The 22196-nt window shown below is 43.7% G+C and overlaps 1 protein-coding gene across 2 annotated transcripts in view; it reads left to right on the top strand.

The window, feature by feature from the left end:
• The window catches only part of IGHMBP2 (immunoglobulin mu DNA binding protein 2), a 109270-nt gene extending 91233 nt beyond the window's left edge, over positions 1-18037 (top strand). For both annotated transcript variants that reach the window (XM_073573896.1, XM_073573895.1), the window contains one exon: positions 17810-18037. In XM_073573896.1, coding sequence (XP_073429997.1) covers positions 17810-17998 — 189 coding nt within the window. In that variant the 3' untranslated portion in view covers positions 17999-18037. The remainder of the gene's footprint in view (positions 1-17809) is intronic.
• The last annotated feature ends 4159 nt before the right edge of the window (positions 18038-22196 follow it).

The raw sequence follows: 22196 nt of genomic DNA, 5'->3' as shown, positions 1-22196 counted from the left end.
ATGGCGATGGCCCGCACTCATTAATGGCTATGGGCCACACTCATTAATGGCAATGGGCCGCACTCATTAATGGCTATGGGCCACACTCATTAATGGCTATGGGCCGCACTCATTAATGGCTATGGGCCACACTCATTAATGGCGATGGCCCGCACTCATTAATGGCTATGGGCCACACTCATTAATGGCTATGGGCCACACTCATTAATGGCAATGGCCCGCACTCATTAATGGCTATGGGCCACACTCATTAATGGCTATGGGCCGCACTCATTAATGGCTATGGGCCACACTCATTAATGGCTATGGGCCACACTCATTAATGGCTATGGGCCACACTCATTAATGGCTATGGGCCACACTCATTAATGGCAATGGCCCGCACTCATTAATGGCTATGGGCCGCACTCATTAATGGCAATGGCCCGCACTCATTAATGGCTATGGGCTACACTCATTAATGGCTATGGGCTGCACTGATTAATGGCTATGGGCTGCACTGATTAATGGCTATGGGCTACACTCATTAATGGATATGGGCTGCACTGATTAATGGATATGGGCCGCACTCATTAATGGCTATGGGCTACACTCATTAATGGATATGGGCTGCACTGATTAATGGATACGGGCCGCACTCATTAATAGCTACGAGCCCCACTCATTAATGGCGATGGGCCACACTCATTAATGGCTACGGGCCGCACTCATTAATGGCTATGGGCCGCACTCATTAATGGTTTATGGGCCGCACTCATTAATGGTTATGGGCCGCACTCATTAATGGCTGTGGGCCGCACTCATTAATGGCTACAGGCCGCACTCATTAATGGCTGTGGGCCGCACTCATTAATGGCTGTGGGCCGCACTCATTAATGGCTACAGGCCGCACTCATTAATGGCTGTGGGCCGCACTCATTAATGGCTGTGGGCCGCACTCATTAATGGCTACAGGCCGCACTCATTAATGGCTGTGGGCCGCACTCAATGGCTATGGGCCGCACTCATTAATGGCTACGGGCCGCACTCATTAATGGCTGTGGGCCGCACTCAATGGCTATGGGCCGCACTCATTAATGGCTACGGGCCGCGCTCATTAATGGCTACGGGCCACACTCATTAATGGCTATGGGCCGCACTCATTAATGGCTTATGGGCCGCACTCATTAATGGTTATGGGCCGCACTCATTAATGGCTGTGGGCCGCACTCATTAATGGCTGTGGGCCGCACTCATTAATGGCTACGGGCCGCACTCATTAATGGCTGTGGGCCACACTCAATGGCTATGGGCCGCACTCATTAGTGGCTACGGGCCACGCTCATTAATGGCGATGGGCCGCACTCATTAATGGCTATGGGCCGCATAACCTACAATGAAAGCAAATAAGCAGTAAGTAAATAAATACTAGTAGTAGATGTAAGTAACATTGGGCTCTTTTTGACTATTTTGATTAAAAGAGTGTAAAAGCCATCCCACCGCGACTTGGTGCACCCATCAGGATGGTCTCTAACTCTTGTAGTTCACCTGGCTAAGTGTCAGCAGGCCTCAAAATAGACAGGACAGATCAAGAAAGCCAAATTGACACTGTTGATGAACACAGTGTGAACGTGCACCTACGCATTGCACTTTTGCCTACGAATGTGCCGGACCATTTTGTGACATTGCTTTAGTTACTTGTACGTTGTACATATAGGGCCGTGCATCTTGTGTATATAGCTTTCCATGGGCAGGTGTACAGCAGTCAGGCCTTGGTCCTGCTCTTCCCCCCGTCTGTTTTGCAACCTGATGGCACATAGCGAGATGAGTTACTAGAATTAGGGACCTTCCCAATTGGGTACACCGTGTCGCCGTGGGATGGGCTTTACTCTCTTTTGATAAAAATAGTATCACTATTTACTTACTGCAGGGTATTTTCTCATTGTTTTTATTCTAAATCATTGTTTCTAAACTCCTGGCCTCAAGACCCACCAACAGGTCATGTTTTCAGGATTTCCTTAGTATTGCACAGGTGATAATTTCATCATCTGCTCAGGCTTTAACAGCATCACCTGTGCAATACTAAGGAAATCCTGAAAACGACCTGTTGGTGGGTCTTGAGGACTGGAGTTGAGAAACACTGTTCTAAATGATGGTTTTCACACAATTTGCAGTATCAGTGGTTTTAGATTTATTAATCGGATGTTTCTCTGGTCACTTAAAGAAGCACGCTCACTAACTTTATTATGCACTAAATGTGTGTTTATGTGCATGTAATGTATTATGAGTGTATTAATATACTCATCAACCACTGCTCTCTGGTGTCCAGCGCTGTTCTGCTCCTCTTCTCAGTGATGTCACTGCTTTGCAGACTCTCTGGTTCACGCTACTCTCTGCAGACTCTGGGTTATGCTACTCTCTGCATACTCTCTGGGTCATGCTACTCTCTGCAGACTCTCTGGGTCATGCTACTATCTGCAGACTCTCTGGTTCACGCTACTCTCTGCAGACTCTCCGGGTCATACTACTCTCTGCAGACTCTCCGTGTTATGCTACTCTATGCAGAGTCTTTGGGTTATGCTACTCTGCAGACTCTCTGGGTCATGCTACTCTCTGCAGACTCTCTGGGTCATGCTACTATCTGCAGACTCTCTGGTTCACGCTTCTCTCTGCAGACTCTCCGGGTCATACTACTCTCTGCAGACTCTCCGTGTTATGCTACTCTCTGCAGACTCTCTGGGTCATGCTACTCTCTGCAGACTCTCTGGGTCATGCTACACTCTGCAGACTCTCTGGGTCATGCTACTCTCTGCAGACTCTCTGGGTCATGCTACTCTCTGCAGACTACCTGGGTCATGCTACTCTCTGCAGACTACCTGGGTCATGCTACTCTCTGCAGACTCTCTGGGTCATGCTACACTCTGCAGACTCTCTGGGTCATGCTACTCTCTGCAGACTCCCTGGGTCATGCTACTCTCTGCAGACTCTCTGGGTTATGCTACTCTCTGCAGACTCTCTGGGTCATGCTACTCTCTGCAGACTCTCTGGGTCATGCTACTCTCTGCAGACTCTCTGGGTCATGCTACTCTCTGCAGACTCTCTGATTCATGCTACTCTCTGCAGACTCTCTGATTCATGCTACTCTCTGCAGACTCTGGGTCATGCTACTCTCTGCAGACTCTCTGGCTTGGGTCATGCTACTCTCTGCAGACTCTCTGGGTCATGCTACTCTCTGCAGACTCTCTGGGTCACGCTACTCTCTGCAGACTCCCTGGGTCATGCTACTCTCTGCAGACTCTCTGGGTCATGCTACTCTCTGCAGACTCTCTGGGTCATGCTACTATCTGCAGACTCTCTGGTTCACGCTTCTCTCTGCAGACTCTCCGGGTCATACTACTCTCTGCAGACTCTCCGTGTTATGCTACTCTCTGCAGACTCTCTGGGTCATGCTACTCTCTGCAGACTCTCTGGGTCATGCTACACTCTGCAGACTCTCTGGGTCATGCTACTCTCTGCAGACTCTCTGGGTCATGCTACTCTCTGCAGACTACCTGGGTCATGCTACTCTCTGCAGACTACCTGGGTCATGCTACTCTCTGCAGACTCTCTGGGTCATGCTACACTCTGCAGACTCTCTGGGTCATGCTACTCTCTGCAGACTCCCTGGGTCATGCTACTCTCTGCAGACTCTCTGGGTTATGCTACTCTCTGCAGACTCTCTGGGTCATGCTACTCTCTGCAGACTCTCTGGGTCATGCTACTCTCTGCAGACTCTCTGGGTCATGCTACTCTCTGCAGACTCTCTGATTCATGCTACTCTCTGCAGACTCTCTGATTCATGCTACTCTCTGCAGACTCTGGGTCATGCTACTCTCTGCAGACTCTCTGGCTTGGGTCATGCTACTCTCTGCAGACTCTCTGGGTCATGCTACTCTCTGCAGACTCTCTGGGTCACGCTACTCTCTGCAGACTCCCTGGGTCATGCTACTCTCTGCAGACTCTCTGGGTCATGCTACTCTCTGCAGACTCTCTGGGTCATACTACTCTCTGCAGACTCTCCGTGTTATGCTACTCTATGCAGAGTCTTTGGGTTATGCTACTCTGCAGACTCTCTGGGTCATGCTACTCTCTGCAGACTCTCTGGGTCATGCTACTCTCTGCAGACTCTCTGGGTCATGCTACTCTCTGCAGACTCTCTGGGTCATGCTACTCTCTGCAGACTCTCCGGGTCATACTACTCTCTGCAGACTCTCCGGGTCATGCTACTCTCTGCAGACTCTCCGGGTCATGCTACGCTCTGGGTCACACTTCGCTCTGCAGGACCCAGAAGTGACTTTTACAGTGTAAGTCAATGGAGTGCCAGAACGAGGCCCCTTAGGCTTTTTATTTTAACAGAGACTTTTGGTTCAGGCTTGGAGCATAGAGTGGGCCGACTAATCGCAGTGAGGTGACATCACTCAGAAGAGGAGCAGAACAGCGCCGGACACCGGAGAGCAGCGGTAGGTGAGAATATTAATACACTCACACTACATTACATGCACATACACACATATAATGAATAAAAGTGGGAGTGTTTCTTGAAGTATAATTATCAGCATTTTATACATTTTTATACTTTTATTGACAAATACATCCACTTTATGCAGACTCAAAATTCACAATATTGACCCTTGTTTTTCCAGTCTTCTGCCCTTCGTCCTGACAGCTGGATACCAGCTTCTGGGCCAAATCCTGGCTGATGACAACATCTTCTTACCTAGTCAGGGCTTGGTGTTTATCACAGTTATTGGGATTGTGTAGTTTACTGCTTATGTACCCAAAACTTCAATGCTTGGAGTCACTTAGTTATCAGTTTTGCCTTCTGACATGGTCTCCATCATGTTGATAAAAGCATTGTCCATGACCAAATTTGCTCCTGGATGGTTGGGAGAAGTTTCTCTTGGAGGATGTTTAGATCCCATTCTTTATTCATGACCATGTGATGAGCCCATTGCCCTGGATGGCCGTTGTATTCCTTTCATGTTACCTTTCTTCACAAGTTTTAGTGCTGCAGCTCTAATATTATGGGTCTAATTTAGAACAGGCCAACATGTCTTCTATCTATGCTTTGTATGATGTTACGTTTTTGCTCTGCAGACCGAGGGAATCCACAGCATTGAGCCTCCTGTTAAGATATGGAATATTTAGCTGACAACGCACAATTTTACTAATTTGTGCACATACAAGAAATGCCAGTGGCTTCACTGACGACCGGTATTCTGCTGAGTATGTAGAGCTGGAGTTTGGAGCTTAAAAGGATTTGTGTAGGGAGAATGTAGTATTCCAGCTCTCGTCACTAAGCCCCATGTAACACAGTCCCTCAGCTCTGATTGCTTCACCGTTCTGACAGGTGATGGAAGCGTTTACATATATAGACACGACACTCTCCCTTTGACATGCACAGCAAGCGCCGGGCCAGGATCGCACAGAGGAAGCGCAGGATTTCATTGCCTGTAAAAACAATGGCACCACCAATCAAGCCTGAGGAGAAGCTAGAAAACTTACCAGGACCGAGTCCGTCCTCAGAGCCCTAGCCAAATAATAAGCAAAGTTAATTTTCTCCACATTGCTAAGATTGTATCTACCCAGATTTGTATTGATATGTCTGAAGGCCCTCTACTAGGCTCTGGAGATGATATGATAGGCTCAATCCATCCTACAGGCTCTTATCAATTCAGGCAAACCTACACCTTAACATACAGTGGGGGAAATTTTGATAATTTGATTTTGAAGTTTGAAATTTTGATTTGCTACACTGCCGATTTTTCACTTTTTCCCACCTGCAAAGAATGGAGAGGTCTGTAATGTTTATCGTAGGTACACTTCAACTGTGAGAGACAGAATCTAAAAACAATCCGGAAAATCACATTGTATTACTTTTAAATAATTAAATTGCATGAAATAAGTATTTGATCGCCTACCAACCAGCAAGAATTCTGGCTCTCACAGACCTGTAAGTTTTTCTTTAACCCCTTTCTGACATCTGACGTAATATTCCATCCATGTGACCTGGGCCAATTTGACCGTGGACGGAATGTTACGTCATCGCAATCGGCCGGGCACACAGGAGGTGCGCAGGTGATCTCCACTGGGGGTCAGCTAATTCTGACAGCTGACATCCGGCACTAGGTGCCAGGAGCGGTCACAGACCACTCCCAGCACTTTAACCACCAAAATGCTACAAGTGAACCACAATCGCATCATTCCGGAAGCAGGCACAGGCTGACAGCCCCTCTGCCTTTAGATCGGAGACCCCACAGCGTTACGCGGGGTCCCGATCATTGCCATGGTGAGCGGTTGTCATCATGACGACATCCGGATCACCAGACCTAGCAAACTTGCTGATCATGCGCAGTTCATATTGAAATCTGCAGCATGTCAATTCTTTGTGTTGAATCCGCAGCAGTTTGACACCTGCTCCATTATAGAAATCCAGAGGTGTCAAAATGCAGGGGAAATCCGCAGGCTAATCCTCACTAATTCCGCAGGTAAAACGCAGGATATTTTACCTGCAGATTTACCTGCGGATTTAGCTAAATCCGCGCGGAAAAATCCGCACTGGAATCCGCAACATGTGCACATACCCTTTGAGTGCAACACTGACAGCTTCTATGGCATGCAGATGCTGCTTTATCTGCATGCTATAGAAGCAATCAGCCTGCAAAAAATGATTGTCCCATATTGGGACTAAGTAAAAAAGTAAAAAAATAAATAAATAAAAAAAAAGAAAATAATTGTAAAAATATTTTTTTTAAAAATCAAAATTAATTATAAAAAAATCAGCATATTCTATCACTAAATAAATATTTGAATGGAAAAAAATCTAAACAATAAAAGTACACATAGTTGGTAACGGCGTGTCCGCAACGATCCCACCTATAAAACTGTCCCTCTAGTTAACCCCTTTAGTGAACACCATAAAAAAATAAAAAACAACACAAAAAACAATGCTTTATCATCATACCGCCAAACAAAAAGTGGAATAACACACGATCAAAAAGACTGATATAAATAAACATGGTACCGCTGAAAATGTCATCTTGTCCCGCAAAAAACAAGCCCCCATACAGCTCCATCACCGGAAAAATAAAAAAATTATAGCTCTCAGAATAAAGGGATGCAAAAATAATTATTTTTTGTATAAAATAGTTTTTATTGTATAAAAGCACCAAAACATAAAAAGAAAGATATAAATGAGGTATCGCTGTCATCGTACTGACCCGAAGAATAAAACTGCTTTATCAATTTTACCACACACAGTACGGTATAAACGCCCCCCCAAAAAAGAAATTCATGAATTGCTGTTTTTTGTTCATTCTGTCTCCTAAAACTCGGAATAGAAAGCGATCAAAAAATGTCATGTGCCCGAAAATGGTAACAATAAAAACGTCAACTCATCCCGCAAAAAACAAGACCCCACATGACTCTGTGGGCGAAAATATGGAAAAATTATAGCTCTCAAAATGTGATGCAAAAGCTATTTTTTTGTAATAAAAATCGTCTTTTAACGTGTGACCGCTGCCAAACATAAAAACCCGCTATAACGCCTCTTTCACACGTCCTAATATTTCCGGTACTGGAGATGTCAGTGTCCGTGTGTGTAATACTTGTGTCACACGTGTGGCATGTGTGTGCCGCATCAGTACCACACAGACTGGCGCCAGGGAAGAAGCGTTACAGTAAGCGCTGTTCCCCGGCGCTGAATGCTGAGCACGGCTCTCATCATTCTCCCCTGCTCTGCCGGCAATTGGCAATCAGCTGTCAACTTCAGCAAGGCTATTTATCAAGAATAGAGGGGTCACCATGCTGTATTTTTTAATTATTTAAACAATTTTTTTTTAAAAATGTCTTTAGGTCCCCCCCTTTTTTAACTATCAGCCTTGCTAAATCTCACAGCTGGGAGCTGATATTCTCAGGCTGGTAAGGGGCCATGGTTATTGACCCTCTCAGCCTAAAAACAGCAACCCGCAGCTGCCCAGAAAAGGCATATCTATTAGATGCGCCAATTCTGGCGCTTTGCTCGGCTCTTCCCACTTGTCCTGTAGAGGAGGCAAGTGGGGTTCATATTTGTGGGGTTGATGTCACCTGACAATACAAAGGTGACAACAAGCCCACGGCTTAGCAATGGAGAAGCGTCTATAAGACACCTATCCATTACTATCCTATAGTTGTATTTAAAATAAACACACAGCCAGAATAAAGTCATTTAATTGAAAAAATGACACACTCTTTTAATAATCTTGATTAAACCATACCTACTAATTCCACCAAAGCCATCAATCTCCTGTAATAAAAGTAAAATAAAAAAAACAACAATATACCATACTTGTCCATCGTTCTGTCCCATGCTGTAATCCATGTCTAGGGGATAATTAGTTTTCAACCTGGATGTGCCAGCTGAGCTGCGTTGAGATCCTTGCTAGCATCGTGAACGCTTAGTGACCAGGGGTGATGTCATAGAGGTTACCTCCGGTCACTGGGCTCCGTTCCCAGCCGGGCTGAGCTGCGGTGAGATCCCCGCTAGCATCGTGAGCGCTCATGGTGCTAGCGGGGATCTCACCAAAATCACCACAGTTCAGCCTGGCTGGGAACGGAGCCTTAGTGACCGGATGTAACCTCTATGATGTCACCCCTGGTCACAGACTGTGCTTTCCCCAGCAGCTAATTCACCTGTGGTTCTCAGCCAGGACGGTCGCATCTTGACCCCGTATGGCTAAGCAGTACTGTACACCCACATATGGTGGGGTATTGCCACGTTCAGTAGAAATTTTGGGACAAATTTTGATGCCATTTTTACCCACTTCTTGTGTGAAAATGTAAAATCTCTGGCTAAAACAAAATTTTGGTGGTAAAAATGTAGTTATTTTGTCTTGAATAATAAGATAAAAATTCAGCTCACCCCCGAGATGCTGTTCCAATCTGGGAGGAGCACGACGTCCTTGCTGCTGCACAGCGCTGAAATTGATTGAGGAAAATAGAAATGGAACCAGCTCAACACACCGGAAAAATTAAAAATGCACAAAATTTTTTATTGGAAATCCTTTAAAAATAAAAGTAATGGAAAAAAAGTTGGGCATCTCAGACGACAAAGCAATAAAGAGGGGTGGTATGTACAACAGAGATCAATCCATACGTGTTTCGAGGTACATGTCTCTTGAACACTGGTGAGAGTGTAGGTGGGAAAACTTGCAAATTCGGCACTATATCAAATACCTATTTTCCCCACTGTATGATGAGAATCCAAACATTAAAGTTTTGAGATATGTCTAAAAGACAAGAATTCATCATTGTGATTATGGGAATGATTGTTCCAGCTGAGGAATTATATACAGTGGTTTTGGAAAGTATTCACACCCCTTTAAATTTTTCACTCTTTGTTTCATTGCAGCCATTTGGTAAATTTTTTTTTCTCATTAATGTACACTCTGCACCCCATCTTGATGGAAAAAAAACAGAAATGTAGAAATTTTTGCAAATTTATTAAAGAAAAACTAAAATATCACATATTCCTAAGTATTCAGGCCCTTTGCTCAGTATTGAGTAGAAGCACCCTTTTGAGCTAGTACAGCCATGAGTCTTCTTGGGAATGATGCAACAAGTTTTTCACACCTGGATTTGGGGATCCTCTGCCATTCTTCCTTGCAGATCCTCTCCAGTTCCGTCAGGTTGGATGGTGAACGTTGGTGGACAGCCATTTTCAGGTCTCTCCAGAGATGCTCAATTGGGTTTAGGTCAGGTCTCTGGCTGGGCCTGTCAAGAATGGTCACAGAGTTGTTCTGAAGCCACGCCTTTGTAATTTTAGCTGTGTGCTTAGGGTCATTGTCTTGTTGGAAGGTGAACCTTCGGCCAAGTCTGAGGTCCAGAGCACTCTGGAAAAGGTTTTCATCCAGGATATCTCTTTACTTGGTTGCATTCATGTTTCCTTCAATTGCAACCAGTCGTCCTGTCCCTGCAGCTAAAAAACACCCCCAATAGCATGATGCTGCCACCACCATGTTTCACTGTTGGGATTGTATTGGGCAGGTGTTGAGCAGTGCCTGGTTTTCTCCACACATACCGCTTAGAATTATCACCAAAAATTTCTATCTTTGTCTCATCAGATCAGAGAGAATCTTATTTCTCATTGTCTGGGAGTCCTTCATGTGTTTTTTAGCAAACTCTATGGAACTTTTTCCCATCTCCCTACTGCATCTGTGGAGCTCTGCCACAGTGATCTTGGGGTTCTTCTTTACCCCTCTCACCAAGGCTCTTCTCCCTCGATTGCTCAGTTTGGCTGGACAGCCAGGTCTAGGAAGACTTCTGGTGGTCCCAAACTTCTTACATTTAAGGATTATGGAGGCCACTGTGCTCTTAGGAACCTTGAGTACTGCATAAATTATTTTGTAACCTTGGCCAGATCTGTGCCTTCCCACAATTCTGTCTCTGATCTCCTTGGCCAGTTGCTTTGACCTCATGATTCTCATTTGGTCTGACATGCACTGTGAGCTGTGAGGTCTTATATAGACAGGTGTGTTCCTTTACAAATCAAGTCCTATCAGTTTACGGTAATTAACACAGCTAGACTCCAATAAAGGAGTAGACCATCTCAAGGAGGATCACAAGGAAATGGACAGCGTGTGACTTAAATATGAGTGTCTGAGCAAAGTGTCTGAATACTTATGACCATGTGATATTTCAGTTTTTCTTTAATAAATTTTCAAAAATTTCTACATTTGTTTTTTTTTCAGTCAAGATGGGGTGCAGAGTGTACATTAATAAGAAAAAAATGAACTTTTTTGAATTTACTAAATGACTGCAATGAAACAAAGAGTGAAAAATTTCAAGGGGTCTAAATACTTTCCATACCCACTGTATATTCCAACAAATCAGCGGTAATTGAGGACAGCAATAAGAAGCACCGCCACGTGTTGTCACTTGGTGAGCTCTCAAATCATCATCAAGGCGTGTCCGAGAAGGAGTTAATTGTCCCGGTATGCCTCCATTCCCCCGATGAGTGATGGATGCCAACTCATGCGGCTTGTATAGATGCCTGCAGGCTTGGAACGAGCATCTGTTCCTAGTGCTGTCCTTTGGGATCCCTAATTAGACCATGTTTAGTGGAAACCAACTAATATCACATTAACATGCAAACCAATAGCACTCAGTTGGGTTTCCCAGTGATTCATTTATTATTGCACTGTGGTTCCTATTTCCTGATATTATCATTGTGGTGGATGTAAAAATCCTACAGGTCGATAGATTCTACAGTACGAGTGAAGAAGCAGAGCGTGGGCATGCTAAAGAATTGTAGACCACTATATTACAATTCTCTAAATAAGGCCAGCCTCATGCATTTGCAATATATGGTATGTTAGTAGAACACATTGTACAGAGCAGGTGCAGATCTCCTGTCCCAAACTCATCAGATTCATTTACATATACCGTACATATACATTCATATTCATGTACATTTAGGAGTCTGTTGCGTTTGGGTGAGGAGACCCTGAATTGCAAGTGTGTAAAGTCAATCTTAAAGTGTCCATACTCCTTAAATAGATGTCGGCTGATCAAGCTCGTTTGGCCAATTGCTATTCCTCCTGTTATCCCCCTTCATAAGCATATTTGCTTTATTGGCCAAGGTTGAGCGTGTATGTGTTCTAAATGGGGAGAGGGAAGTATATCACCAACAGACAATTATTTCTTGTAAGAACAAAGGATTAAACTGGATGAAGTCCAACTGCCTGATCCTTCTCTACTCCAACTTCTGTCTTCAAGTTTCCATGCTATAAATTCGATGATCATCCAGTTCCAGTAAAATCGTAGGGTTTGGCTGATGGCCATCCAATGGGTATTGTCACATTAAGGCTGCCTTTCTACTGACTAGTCATATGGCATCGTCACATCTTGTCATAGAGATTTCTATGCTCTGAGATACGTCGTCTAGGTTAGAAAATACCCCAACACAAACAGCAACCATAAACGTGCATCAATATGTAGTTGTGTCTTCTGCCAGTATGCTGGGTCCATGCATGTTACATAGACAAGTTTAACTGGTGCAAGTGGGCATTTATCTATCTAAATTCAATACCCATTTCAGTGGGTGTTTATGCCCTGGGGAAAGTTTAAAAGTTGGAGAACCTTTGAAACTTTGCTGTAAAGCCAGTCACTCATTAATTTGTTACTCTGACAGCCACTACTTACATGAGAAGTCCATACACAGCTCACCTTTGTAGAAAACAAACTTCCCAGATGGCTATTCAACTTTCTTATCCAAGTGAGAAAAGTAAAAGAGACACCCCTCCTTTTTGAGGCTGTAATAATAAGCCCGGGTGGTTAAAGGACCCCAAATAGTTTTATTCCCCAAAGGCATCACACAGCCCAAGCCTTGATTTTGCCATAGTTTCTTGATGCACAGGCATCTGCATGACTTGCTGAAGACTGTGGAAGGAAAAGTAGTAGGAGTAAACTCATTTTCCATGTATAAGTGATGGGGATCCAAATCGTAACTGGCATAATAAAGCCACTCTAAAGATATCTTGGGAGTCCTGCATTCCTGGTGCTCTTATCTATGCAGTGGTGTCTACTACTACAGGTCAGCCCCATCACTTCTACAGCAGCGGCAATGCAGGTCATATAGGACATACTGTATATTAGTTCTAATCAAACTCATAACCATGTAGTAATATTAAAACACTGCAATCTATGTGGACAAAGCAACCTGTGAGCTCTATATTGGGCAGTGCTATAGCCATCTTTGCCCATGTCCCCTTGCATCTGCATTCACCAACTCCAGTCCTCAAGAACCACCATCAGATCATGTTTTCAGGATTTCCTTAGGATTGGCCAGGAGATAATTCCATCACCTGTACAATACTAAGGAGATTGTGAGAACAGGATCTGTTGGTAGGTAGAGAGGATCAGAGTTGAGGAACATTGCCTCATCTTCGGCGAGGTCCGTTCATCACGCCACCCATTAGATCAGGCATCTGCCTGCTTGTGAGTTCCAGATGGTATCTGAAAAAGAGTTATGAGATCAGGACATTGTTCGCGTAACACCCAGGGACAAAGACAGATTGAATGAGCCTTGTCTGATTCTGTCACACATTACGATCAGTGCGAGACCAAACGACAGCTGCAGAATAGTAATTTTGGAAGCTGGCCATACACACAGATAACTCGTCAGAGAGGCAGCAGAACTCGCAGAAACCAGTGTACATGATCCATTAGCCATCAGAAACAGCTCCTTTGGATTAGTTTGTTCTTTTGATCATCAGCTCCTCCTCACTATGCTCCATTCCATTGGCCTCAAGGACACCGTTCTCTCCTCGTTCTCCTCCTATCTCTCTGACCGCTCCTTTACTGTATCTTTTGCTGGCTCCTCCTCCTCATCTTCCGCTTACTGTTGAGGTTCCTCAAGGATCGGTTCTAGGCCCCCTCCTCTTCTCTTTGTACACTGCCCCTATTGGTCAAACAATCAGTAGATTTGGTTTCCAGTACCATCTCTATGCTGATGACACCCAATTATACGCTTCTTCTCCTAACATCACGCCAGCCTTTCTAGAAAACACCAGCGATTGTCTAAACGCTGTGTCTAATATCATGTCCTCACTATATCTGAAACTGAACCTGTCAAAGACTGAACTCCTTGTGTTTCCTCCCGCTACTAATGTACCTATACCCGACATTGCCATTTCCGTGTGTGGTTCCACTATTACTCCCCAGCAACATGCCCGTTGTCTTGGGGTCATACTTGACTCCCAGCTTTCCTTTGTCCCCCACATACGATCACTGGCTCGCTCTTGTTATCTGCACCTCAAAAACATTTCTAGAATTCGACCTTTTCTTACTTTTGACTCCGCAAAAACTCTTACTGTTTCTCTTATTCATTCTCGTCTCGACTAATGTAACTCTCTTCTAATCGATCTCCCTCTTACCAAACTCTTCCCCCCTCCAATCTGTCTTGATTGCTGCTACCAGGATCATATTCCTCGCCAATCGTTACACCGACGCCTCTACCTTGTGCCAGTCATTACACTGGCTACCCATCCACTCCAGAATCCAGTACAAACTTATTACCCTCACCCACAAAGGTCTCCATGGCTCAGCACCACCCTACATCTCCTCCCTTGTTTCAGTATAACATCCTACCCACCCGCGCCCTCCGTTCTGCTGATGACCTAAGGTTAGCATCCACAATAATCAGAACCTCCCACTCCCGTCTCCAAGACTATACACGTGCTGCGCCATTTCTTTGGAATGCACTTCCCAGGTCAATACGATTAGTCCCCAATCCCCACAATTTTAAGCGTGCCCTGAAAACGCATTTATTCAGACTGGCCTACCGCCTCAACACATTAACCTGATCTATCCCTGTGTGGCACAGCCAAAAGTTTTTACCATAACCAGGTTCCACGCATCATGTTCCCACATGCTTTATACATCCATTAACCCTCTGTGTCTGTACTTTTACACACTTAAAATTACGGTTGGTCCATACAATCAGGGCAACTGTTACCACCCACCTTTCGTGTCTCCCTTTTTTTTCCTCATAGATTGTAAGCTTGTGAGCAGGGCCCTCATTACTCTTGGTATCTGTTATGATCTATGTGATTATTATTATGCTGTAATGTCTATTGTCTGTACAAGTCCCCTCTGAAATGTAAAGTGCTGCGGAATATGTCAGCGCTAAAGAAATAAAATGTATTATTATTATTATTGTTGATAGCATTGTTATGAGTTTTCATGGCAGCTAGTGTGATAACATCATGCAATGCTGACAAAATCAAAGGGGATCTGCAGTCATTGGTATCTGATCTGCAGGGGTCCAACTCCTGGCATCCCCAAAATCGGCTGGGGATCTCTGCAGCGGTCACATCGGAATAGACTGTCACTGTATGACAAATGCCCAGAATGATTGTCCAACCAAGCTTAAAGCGGTTTACCCCGATGGACATTAAGAATTTTCAGGACCCCTAGAACCTCCAAAAATCAGTAAAATGGGGTTCCTTAGCTCCCTGTTCCCTCTCGCTGCATAGCCACCATGAGGAGGAGTTTGTGATGGTCCTGCTTTATTGAAAATTTCCATTGAAAGCCCTCTGATGCCTCCATCAATTCCACAGACAGTGAATGGAGCAGGGCTCATGTTCAGTCAAGGATGAAGTCCAATGGACATTTGTGAGGTCTGCAGTAAATTGGATATTGATAGAAAAAATTATTCTAAATTGTAAATTGACAGTTCCGTTTTACTGTTACATAGTAACATAGTTTTGACGGCTGAAGGAAGACCTTATGTCCATCTAGTTCAGCCTATTTTTAGTGCAGCTGTTCTGCATTGTTGATCCTGGGGAAGGCAAAAAAACCCACAGAGTAGAAGCCAATTTTCTCCATAGGGAAAAAAGTTCCTTCCCCAAAGCTGGGTCAACCATCTACCTATAATATTATATTATTCGTAACCTTCTATACTGTTACTCACAAGAAAAGCTTCCATTCCTTTCTTAAATTCATTCAGTGAGTTGACCATCACCACTTCCTCAGGAAGAGAATTCCAGAGCCTCAATGCTCTTACCGTGAAGAACCCTCTTCTATGCTGGTGCTGAAATTGTCTTTCCTCCAAACGAAGAGAATGCCCCCTTGTTCTTGTCACAGTCCTTGGTACAAACAGTTCATTGGAGAGATCTCTGTATTTCCCTCTGATATACTTGTACATATATATTAAGTCTCCCCTAGGTCTTCTCTTTTCTAGAGTAAATAGACCTAATTGTGATAACCTTTCTGGGTATTGTAGTGAACCAACTCCATTTATCATTTTAGTAGCCCGCCTTTGAACCCTTTCAAGTTCAGTAATGTCTTTCTTGAGCACCGGCGTCCAAAACTGCACACAATACTCCAAGTGTGGTCTGACGAGTGATTTGTACAGAGGGAGAATTATGTTTTCATCTCGTGTCCCCAGACCTCTTCTAATGCATCCCATGACCCTATTTGCTTTGGTGGCAGCTGCCTGACACTGGGCACTCCAATTTAGCTTCTTATTGACTAAGATGCCTAAGTCTTTTTCCATGTCTGATTTCCCCAGCAGTTTCCCATTTAGTAAGTAATTGTAGCATCGGTTTCTCCTTCCCATGTGCATAACCTTACACTTATCTGTGTTAAACCTCATTTTCCATTTTTCAGCCAATTCTCCAATTTACTCAAATCTGTCTGTAGTTGCAAACTGTCCTCCTTTGTGTTAACTACCTTACATAGTTTTGTATCATCTGCAAATACTGATATTTTACTGTGTAAGCCATCCACTAGATCATTAATAGATATATTAAATAGTAGGGGCCCCAATACAGAACCCTGTGGTACCCCACTAGTAACCCTGGCCCAATCTGAGTATGCACCATTAATAACCACTCTTAGCCAGCTACCTACCCATCTACCCACATTTTCCCCTAGCCCAAGCTTTCTCATCTTACTTACCGATCTTTTATGTGGGACAGTGTCAAATGCTTTAGAGAAGTCGAGATAAAAAATATTCATCCGCTATCAGCGCTCTGTCTACTGTATAGCTGTGATATATAGTGACAGCCTGAAAAAGCTCTCTAAATTCTCTATTCTTTAATGCAAATCATGCTTCCCAATCTTTTTCTTTGCCCAGAAAAGCAATTAATTATAAAAAAAAGTCTGTTTAATAAGAAATGTGATAACACTTCAGATTAATATACTGATAGTGATGGAGTAATATCCGGCTCATTCAGTAGATTATTATTGTCAATAAGAGAAATCGGTATAACCGTGTCATCCCCGTTCACAACACGTCTGCATCATGGAGAAAATAATAGATCGCGGAAAATTGCAGAGTGGGGTCACTGAGTGCCGAGGACCACAGGGTAGAAAAATTACCAATGTTCTAGTGACTCTAGAACTGAAGAGTCCAACTTTCCTCTGGCATTAACATCAGCACAAAAACTGTGCACCTGGAGCTTCATGACATGAGTTTCCATCATGAACAGCTCCATGCAAGCCTTACATTACCAAGCACAATCGCAAGCATCAGAAGTGGTGTAAAACCACTACTTCTGGACTCTGGAGTTTTGTGGAGTGACGGGATAACTCTATATGGATATGATGGATAAGACGGGGTGCAATTGTAATAATTTTCTGGAAGAAATACTTCATTTTCTGGAGCAATTTCAAAGGTGCCACCACTTTCGGCCATAAGTGTAGATAACAAATATACTTAAACAAGAGAGTCTGCAATCAAGATTCTTACGTAGTAATTTCATTAAATGTTTAGAGGCTTTTCAGAATGGAAATATTGATGACTATTCCTTAGCATAGATTTATCAGTAAGACCTCAGCCAATAAGCAGGATGAAGTTAGCGCCATGAAACAGGAGGAAAGTAATCCAGCTCACCCCCATCTGATGTCCTTCTAGTTCGGAGCACAGGAGATTTGTTTGCCTGAACGCAATAACATCAGTGCAGAACATGAAAACTCCAGCTTCACGAGCAAACAAAGCTTCTTCATTTGTGGATAAATACAAAGTCCAAGATAGTGGTAAAAAAGTCAGATAAATGGCATGGCTAAAACATCCTGCATAGCAGAGCAAGAGCATCTACCGGCTCCAAGAGCATTACACCCTAAGTTCCTGAGCTTTACAATCAAATGATCTGCACCATCAAGTCACTGTATTTCTTTTTTGGGAAAGTATTTGTCCATTTTAGTTTATCGTTGTTTCTTCCTATGAATCAAGTTTTTTAGCTGTTACTTTTGAACAAGTTGACTCCATTATAAATTTTCGTAATTTATATGTGTTAATGTCTTCTAGGTTCATGGCTGTGGCGATAAAGCAAAAGCAAATGCACGGTTGAGAATCAGCCGGGAAGGTATGCTTTATGCAGGAAGCGGGCACAAAGACCACTCACTAGACCCGACAAAGAAAGCTCATTTACAGAGGAGACTAGATAAGAAAATCTATGATTTATCGAATCAAAGAAAAGTTAAAAAGGAAAAGTGAATTAGTTTTTATAATTAAAGTTAATGCCTTGAAATTGTTTCTTGTTGTGAATGGTTTTATATGATCAATCACTGCTATCCATATTATTTATATTCTGTAGTTTATTATTTAGCACAACAACGGATGCTAAACTTTGTAAAGGGCCACAATCTCAAGAGATAGAAGTGTATGTTGGAGTTATCGCCCACAACCCGCCAAATATATATATAAAAATAGCACTATCCTTGTATGTGGGCTGTATCTGGTATTGTAGCCTTTAATTAAGCACGTAATTTTGCCACGGAAAACTGGGTAAGCTTATTGACTCGAGTATAAGCCGAGTATGCATTGTCCCCTCATCCCTATCCTGGTATGCATGGCTCCCCTGTCCCTGCCCTTGTATACATGGCTCCCCGGGCCCTGTCATTGTATACATGGCTCCCCGGTCCCTATCATTGTATGCATGGCTCCCCCGTCCCTGTCATTGTATGCATGGCTCCCCCGTCCCTGTCATTGTATGCATGGCTCCCCCGTCCCTGTCATTGTATGCATGGCTCCCCCGTCCCTGTCATTGTATGCATCCCTCCCTGTCATTGTCTGCATGCCTCCCCCATCCCAGTGATTGTATCCATGGATCCCCTGTCCCTGTCATTGTGTGCATGGCTCCCCCGTCCCTGTCATTGTATGCATGGCTCCCCGGTCCCTGTCATCGTATGCATGCCTCCCTGGTCCCTGTCATTGTATGCATGTCTCCCCCGTCCCTGTCATTGTATGTATGGCTCCCCGGACCCTGTCATTGTATGCATGGCTCCCCGGTCCCTGTCCTGCTATGCATGGCTCCTCAGTCCCTGTCCTACTATGCATGGCTCCCCGGTCCCTGTCCTGCTATGCATGGCTCCCGCATCGCCTCCTGGTATACATGGCTCCTTTTCCCATATCCTACTCACCCACCAGCATGCCCTAGCAGCATCTCGGTGGTCCCGGTGCCTTCACAGCATCTCCATGGTCCTGGCTTCCAGCAGCACTTCCGGCGCGATCACATGGCGCCGCTCATTAAGGTAATGAATATGCGCTCCACACCCATGGGAGTGGAAAACACAAGCCGCGGAGACACCATCACATGTTTCTCAACGCAAGCAATGACTAGCCAGGTCTTTCCCCGGGAGGGAACAACCATGGGAAGGGCAGTCTCCAATGAAGGAAACCACCTATGCCAAAACATGGTATCCATCCACAGACAGCTGTTTCGGGGTATTGCCCCTCATCAGTGTGGAGTAGGAAACTGGCCAGTAGGAGCAATGCCTAGTAGAAGACTGTGAAAAATGAGGATCAATGAACTCATGGAGATCAACATCCAACATTGCAGAGACACCATCACATGTTTCTCAACGCAGTGATTCTAGGGCAATGCCCCCACCCTTATGGGAAGTATGTAAATATATGCAAAACACAAGCCGTGGAGACACCATCACATGTTTCTCAACGCAAGCAATGACATGGGAGTGGAGGCACGTGCATATTCATTACCTTAATGAGTAGTGCCACGTGATTGGCGCCACTCACACCTGTTCAAAGCAGTTAAAACTGGTTTGAATCACTGACTGGTAACCAACTTACGATTTTACTTAAAAAATGCTTTGTCCCAATTAATTTGCACAGAACTGTATATTATTGAAAAAGTTCTTTTACAGATCACAGTGAAAGCCAGTTCCTACGTGAATTCTCGCGTGTCATCATGATGAGTGTTGCTAATTTTATTTTACAAATTTTGTAGTTTCTGAATAATAAAATATCAGGAGGAATGTGCTGGAGACATGACATAGCATTAATCTAAGAATACTCTGAGAACTGCAAAAAAGCCTAGGGCTGTGTTGTCATTGGATTCCTGTAAGTAATGTATAACTATTGCCAGGCAATTGGCTCTTCTCATCCCTGCATTGGGATAGAGTTTACACCCTGCTTGTGACATGCATGCTGCTGCGTATGTTGCCTCTCCTGTGCCTTTTCCTCTGAACCTGTTTGCTCTCCTATTTGCAGCTTGAAATGATGTGTAAAATGCTAGCTGTGTTATATTTGCCCTAGCCACACTTTCCTGTGTAATCTCTGGACAAGGTACCATGGGATATGCATTTCCTGGATTACCGTATTCCCTAAAAAAAGGGAATTAGAGATGGCATGGAGAAAAATAAGAGCAGTGTTACCATGTGGGCTGTTAGGGATCTTGGATGTTTCCTTTTTGTATACGTATCTTGTAGTTTCTCTGTAAGATTTCTCGGTTGTCTTTTTCTTTCTTGAAAACTATACATTTCAGCCACAGTGGTTTCATCGCTGCGTTCTGGTGACAAGCGTCAAGAAATTGTTCTGTTTTGCATGCTGTGTTGGACACTAGGGATTTGTATTGAAAGTAAATCATGAAATGCATGAAGACAGGTTTGTATACACAGAAATATCTGGATCCCAGACAGTAACAAAAATTTAAGGCCTCTAAAGATGCTACTTTGTCTGTTCTTCATTTTGCACCCTACTGAATTTGATGAGCACTTGGGAAATGCTCTTCCTGTTGATCATAAGGATGCACTGATTTTGAAATGTAGAAGAATATGATCTTGAGGCCGCTTTATGCTACAGAATTAGTGGATTCTCAAGGAATGGGAAAATGAATGTTATTTAGGGCTCATTCATTGATGTTGGGACCAAGGTTTGAGAGGCCATTAGGGACACCTAGGTCAAGTTTTGTTAGGAAAAGGTGTGGACTGCCCTTGCTAGGGCAGAAATTCTTGGGGTTCGTAGGGACATAACAGCTCCCTACTAAATATGGCAATTTTAGACTACAGCTACACTTTGAGTCTGGTAATATGGCAAGGATTCTCCAAAAAGTCAAAACACAAAATGTTTGTGTGACTAGACTAAAGTGGTCTTTATATTGCAGGTGAGCTTGTGTACCTGAATTTCCACCAGCAGTGTCACCTTTAGTGCTCTAATGGTATCGCTTTTTGTCCTTTTAGCTAAGATCAATTGTAGTATCTTTCGAGAAGGTGGCTTTGGCTTGGGCCACCATAGTAGATTTATATGTTATGCATACTAGGTTTGCTGCGCTTGTTAATACGCCAGGTGGCTTATATAGCCATCGGATGGAAACCATGGCCCCACAGAAATATATGAAGTGGAAAGGCACCTCTGATTAAAAAAATCTTCAAAACTTTATTTCATATCAAAAAAGAAGAGTAAAATCTCCACATGTTAGCAATAAAACACTTCCTTTTTTATATGAATTAAAGTTTTGAAGATTTTTTAATCAGAGGGGCCTTCCCATTTCTCATATTTTGGTGGATTTCGCTGTGGGTCAGCAGCTTTGGATTCGGCACTCTTCAAGATGGAAACAGGCATGCAATGATTTATTACGGTGAGATCACGCTCGTTTTTTATAACTAAGACATGGCCTCACAGAATCAAAGCTGTTAGGTCAGGTAAGTTTGAAAGCCAAGGTGTACGGTGTCCCAAGAGTTGTGACCCTGGGGTGCCTGAACTCACTGAGTGTGGGAAACCCACTGAGTTCTATGGCACATTTGCACATCAATTCTCTTTCACACTTATTTTGAGCACACACCCTGAACCTGGGCCTTCTGGCAATGATGGGGGTGTTTTTTATTTTCCTGCCAGGAGCACATTTTATGTCAGAATGTTATATGTGGAGTGATTCCGCACTGCTTATGAGGTTAGTATAATATGATAAAAACTTGTTCTAGTCTACTGGATAAGACCCTATCTGGGCTTTTTTTCTCCTACAGTCTTTCTCCGAAGAGCACAGTTTAGGACTTCCCTGAGCTTTGGCAAAGGAGAGCCACAACTCTCAGGCTCTCGCTATGGCCTTCTGGCTTGGATTGAAAGGGATTGGTTTGCTGGGGCCCTTCGCCTTTTGAAGTGGGCTGCGATAGACCAACCTTGTCCACTGTTTTTTTTTTTTTTTTTATGTGGCAGCGTTCACATTTTTTAAGAGCACCTGGATGAAGAGAGCACGATCTTGGACTTTCAATCAAAAAATGGTGTATAGCAGTGCTATTTATTAGTCCTATTGTATACCTCATTTTTGCATTACCCATGTGTATTTTATTTTAGAACTTTTATTAAAATATCAGGACAAACCAAGTATTTTTTTTTAAAGTTTAATAGTTTCATAAAATTTAGAAGAAACATTTTTACAGAAAGAAACCTTGAAATG

This window comes from Dendrobates tinctorius, unplaced genomic scaffold, assembly GCF_039654945.1.
Source record: "Dendrobates tinctorius isolate UK_male_01 unplaced genomic scaffold, ASM3965494v1 ptg000037l, whole genome shotgun sequence".
NCBI lineage: Eukaryota > Metazoa > Chordata > Amphibia > Anura > Dendrobatidae > Dendrobates > Dendrobates tinctorius.
Note: the sequence above shows the minus strand (reverse complement) of the source record. Positions and strands in the feature narration are given on the sequence as shown.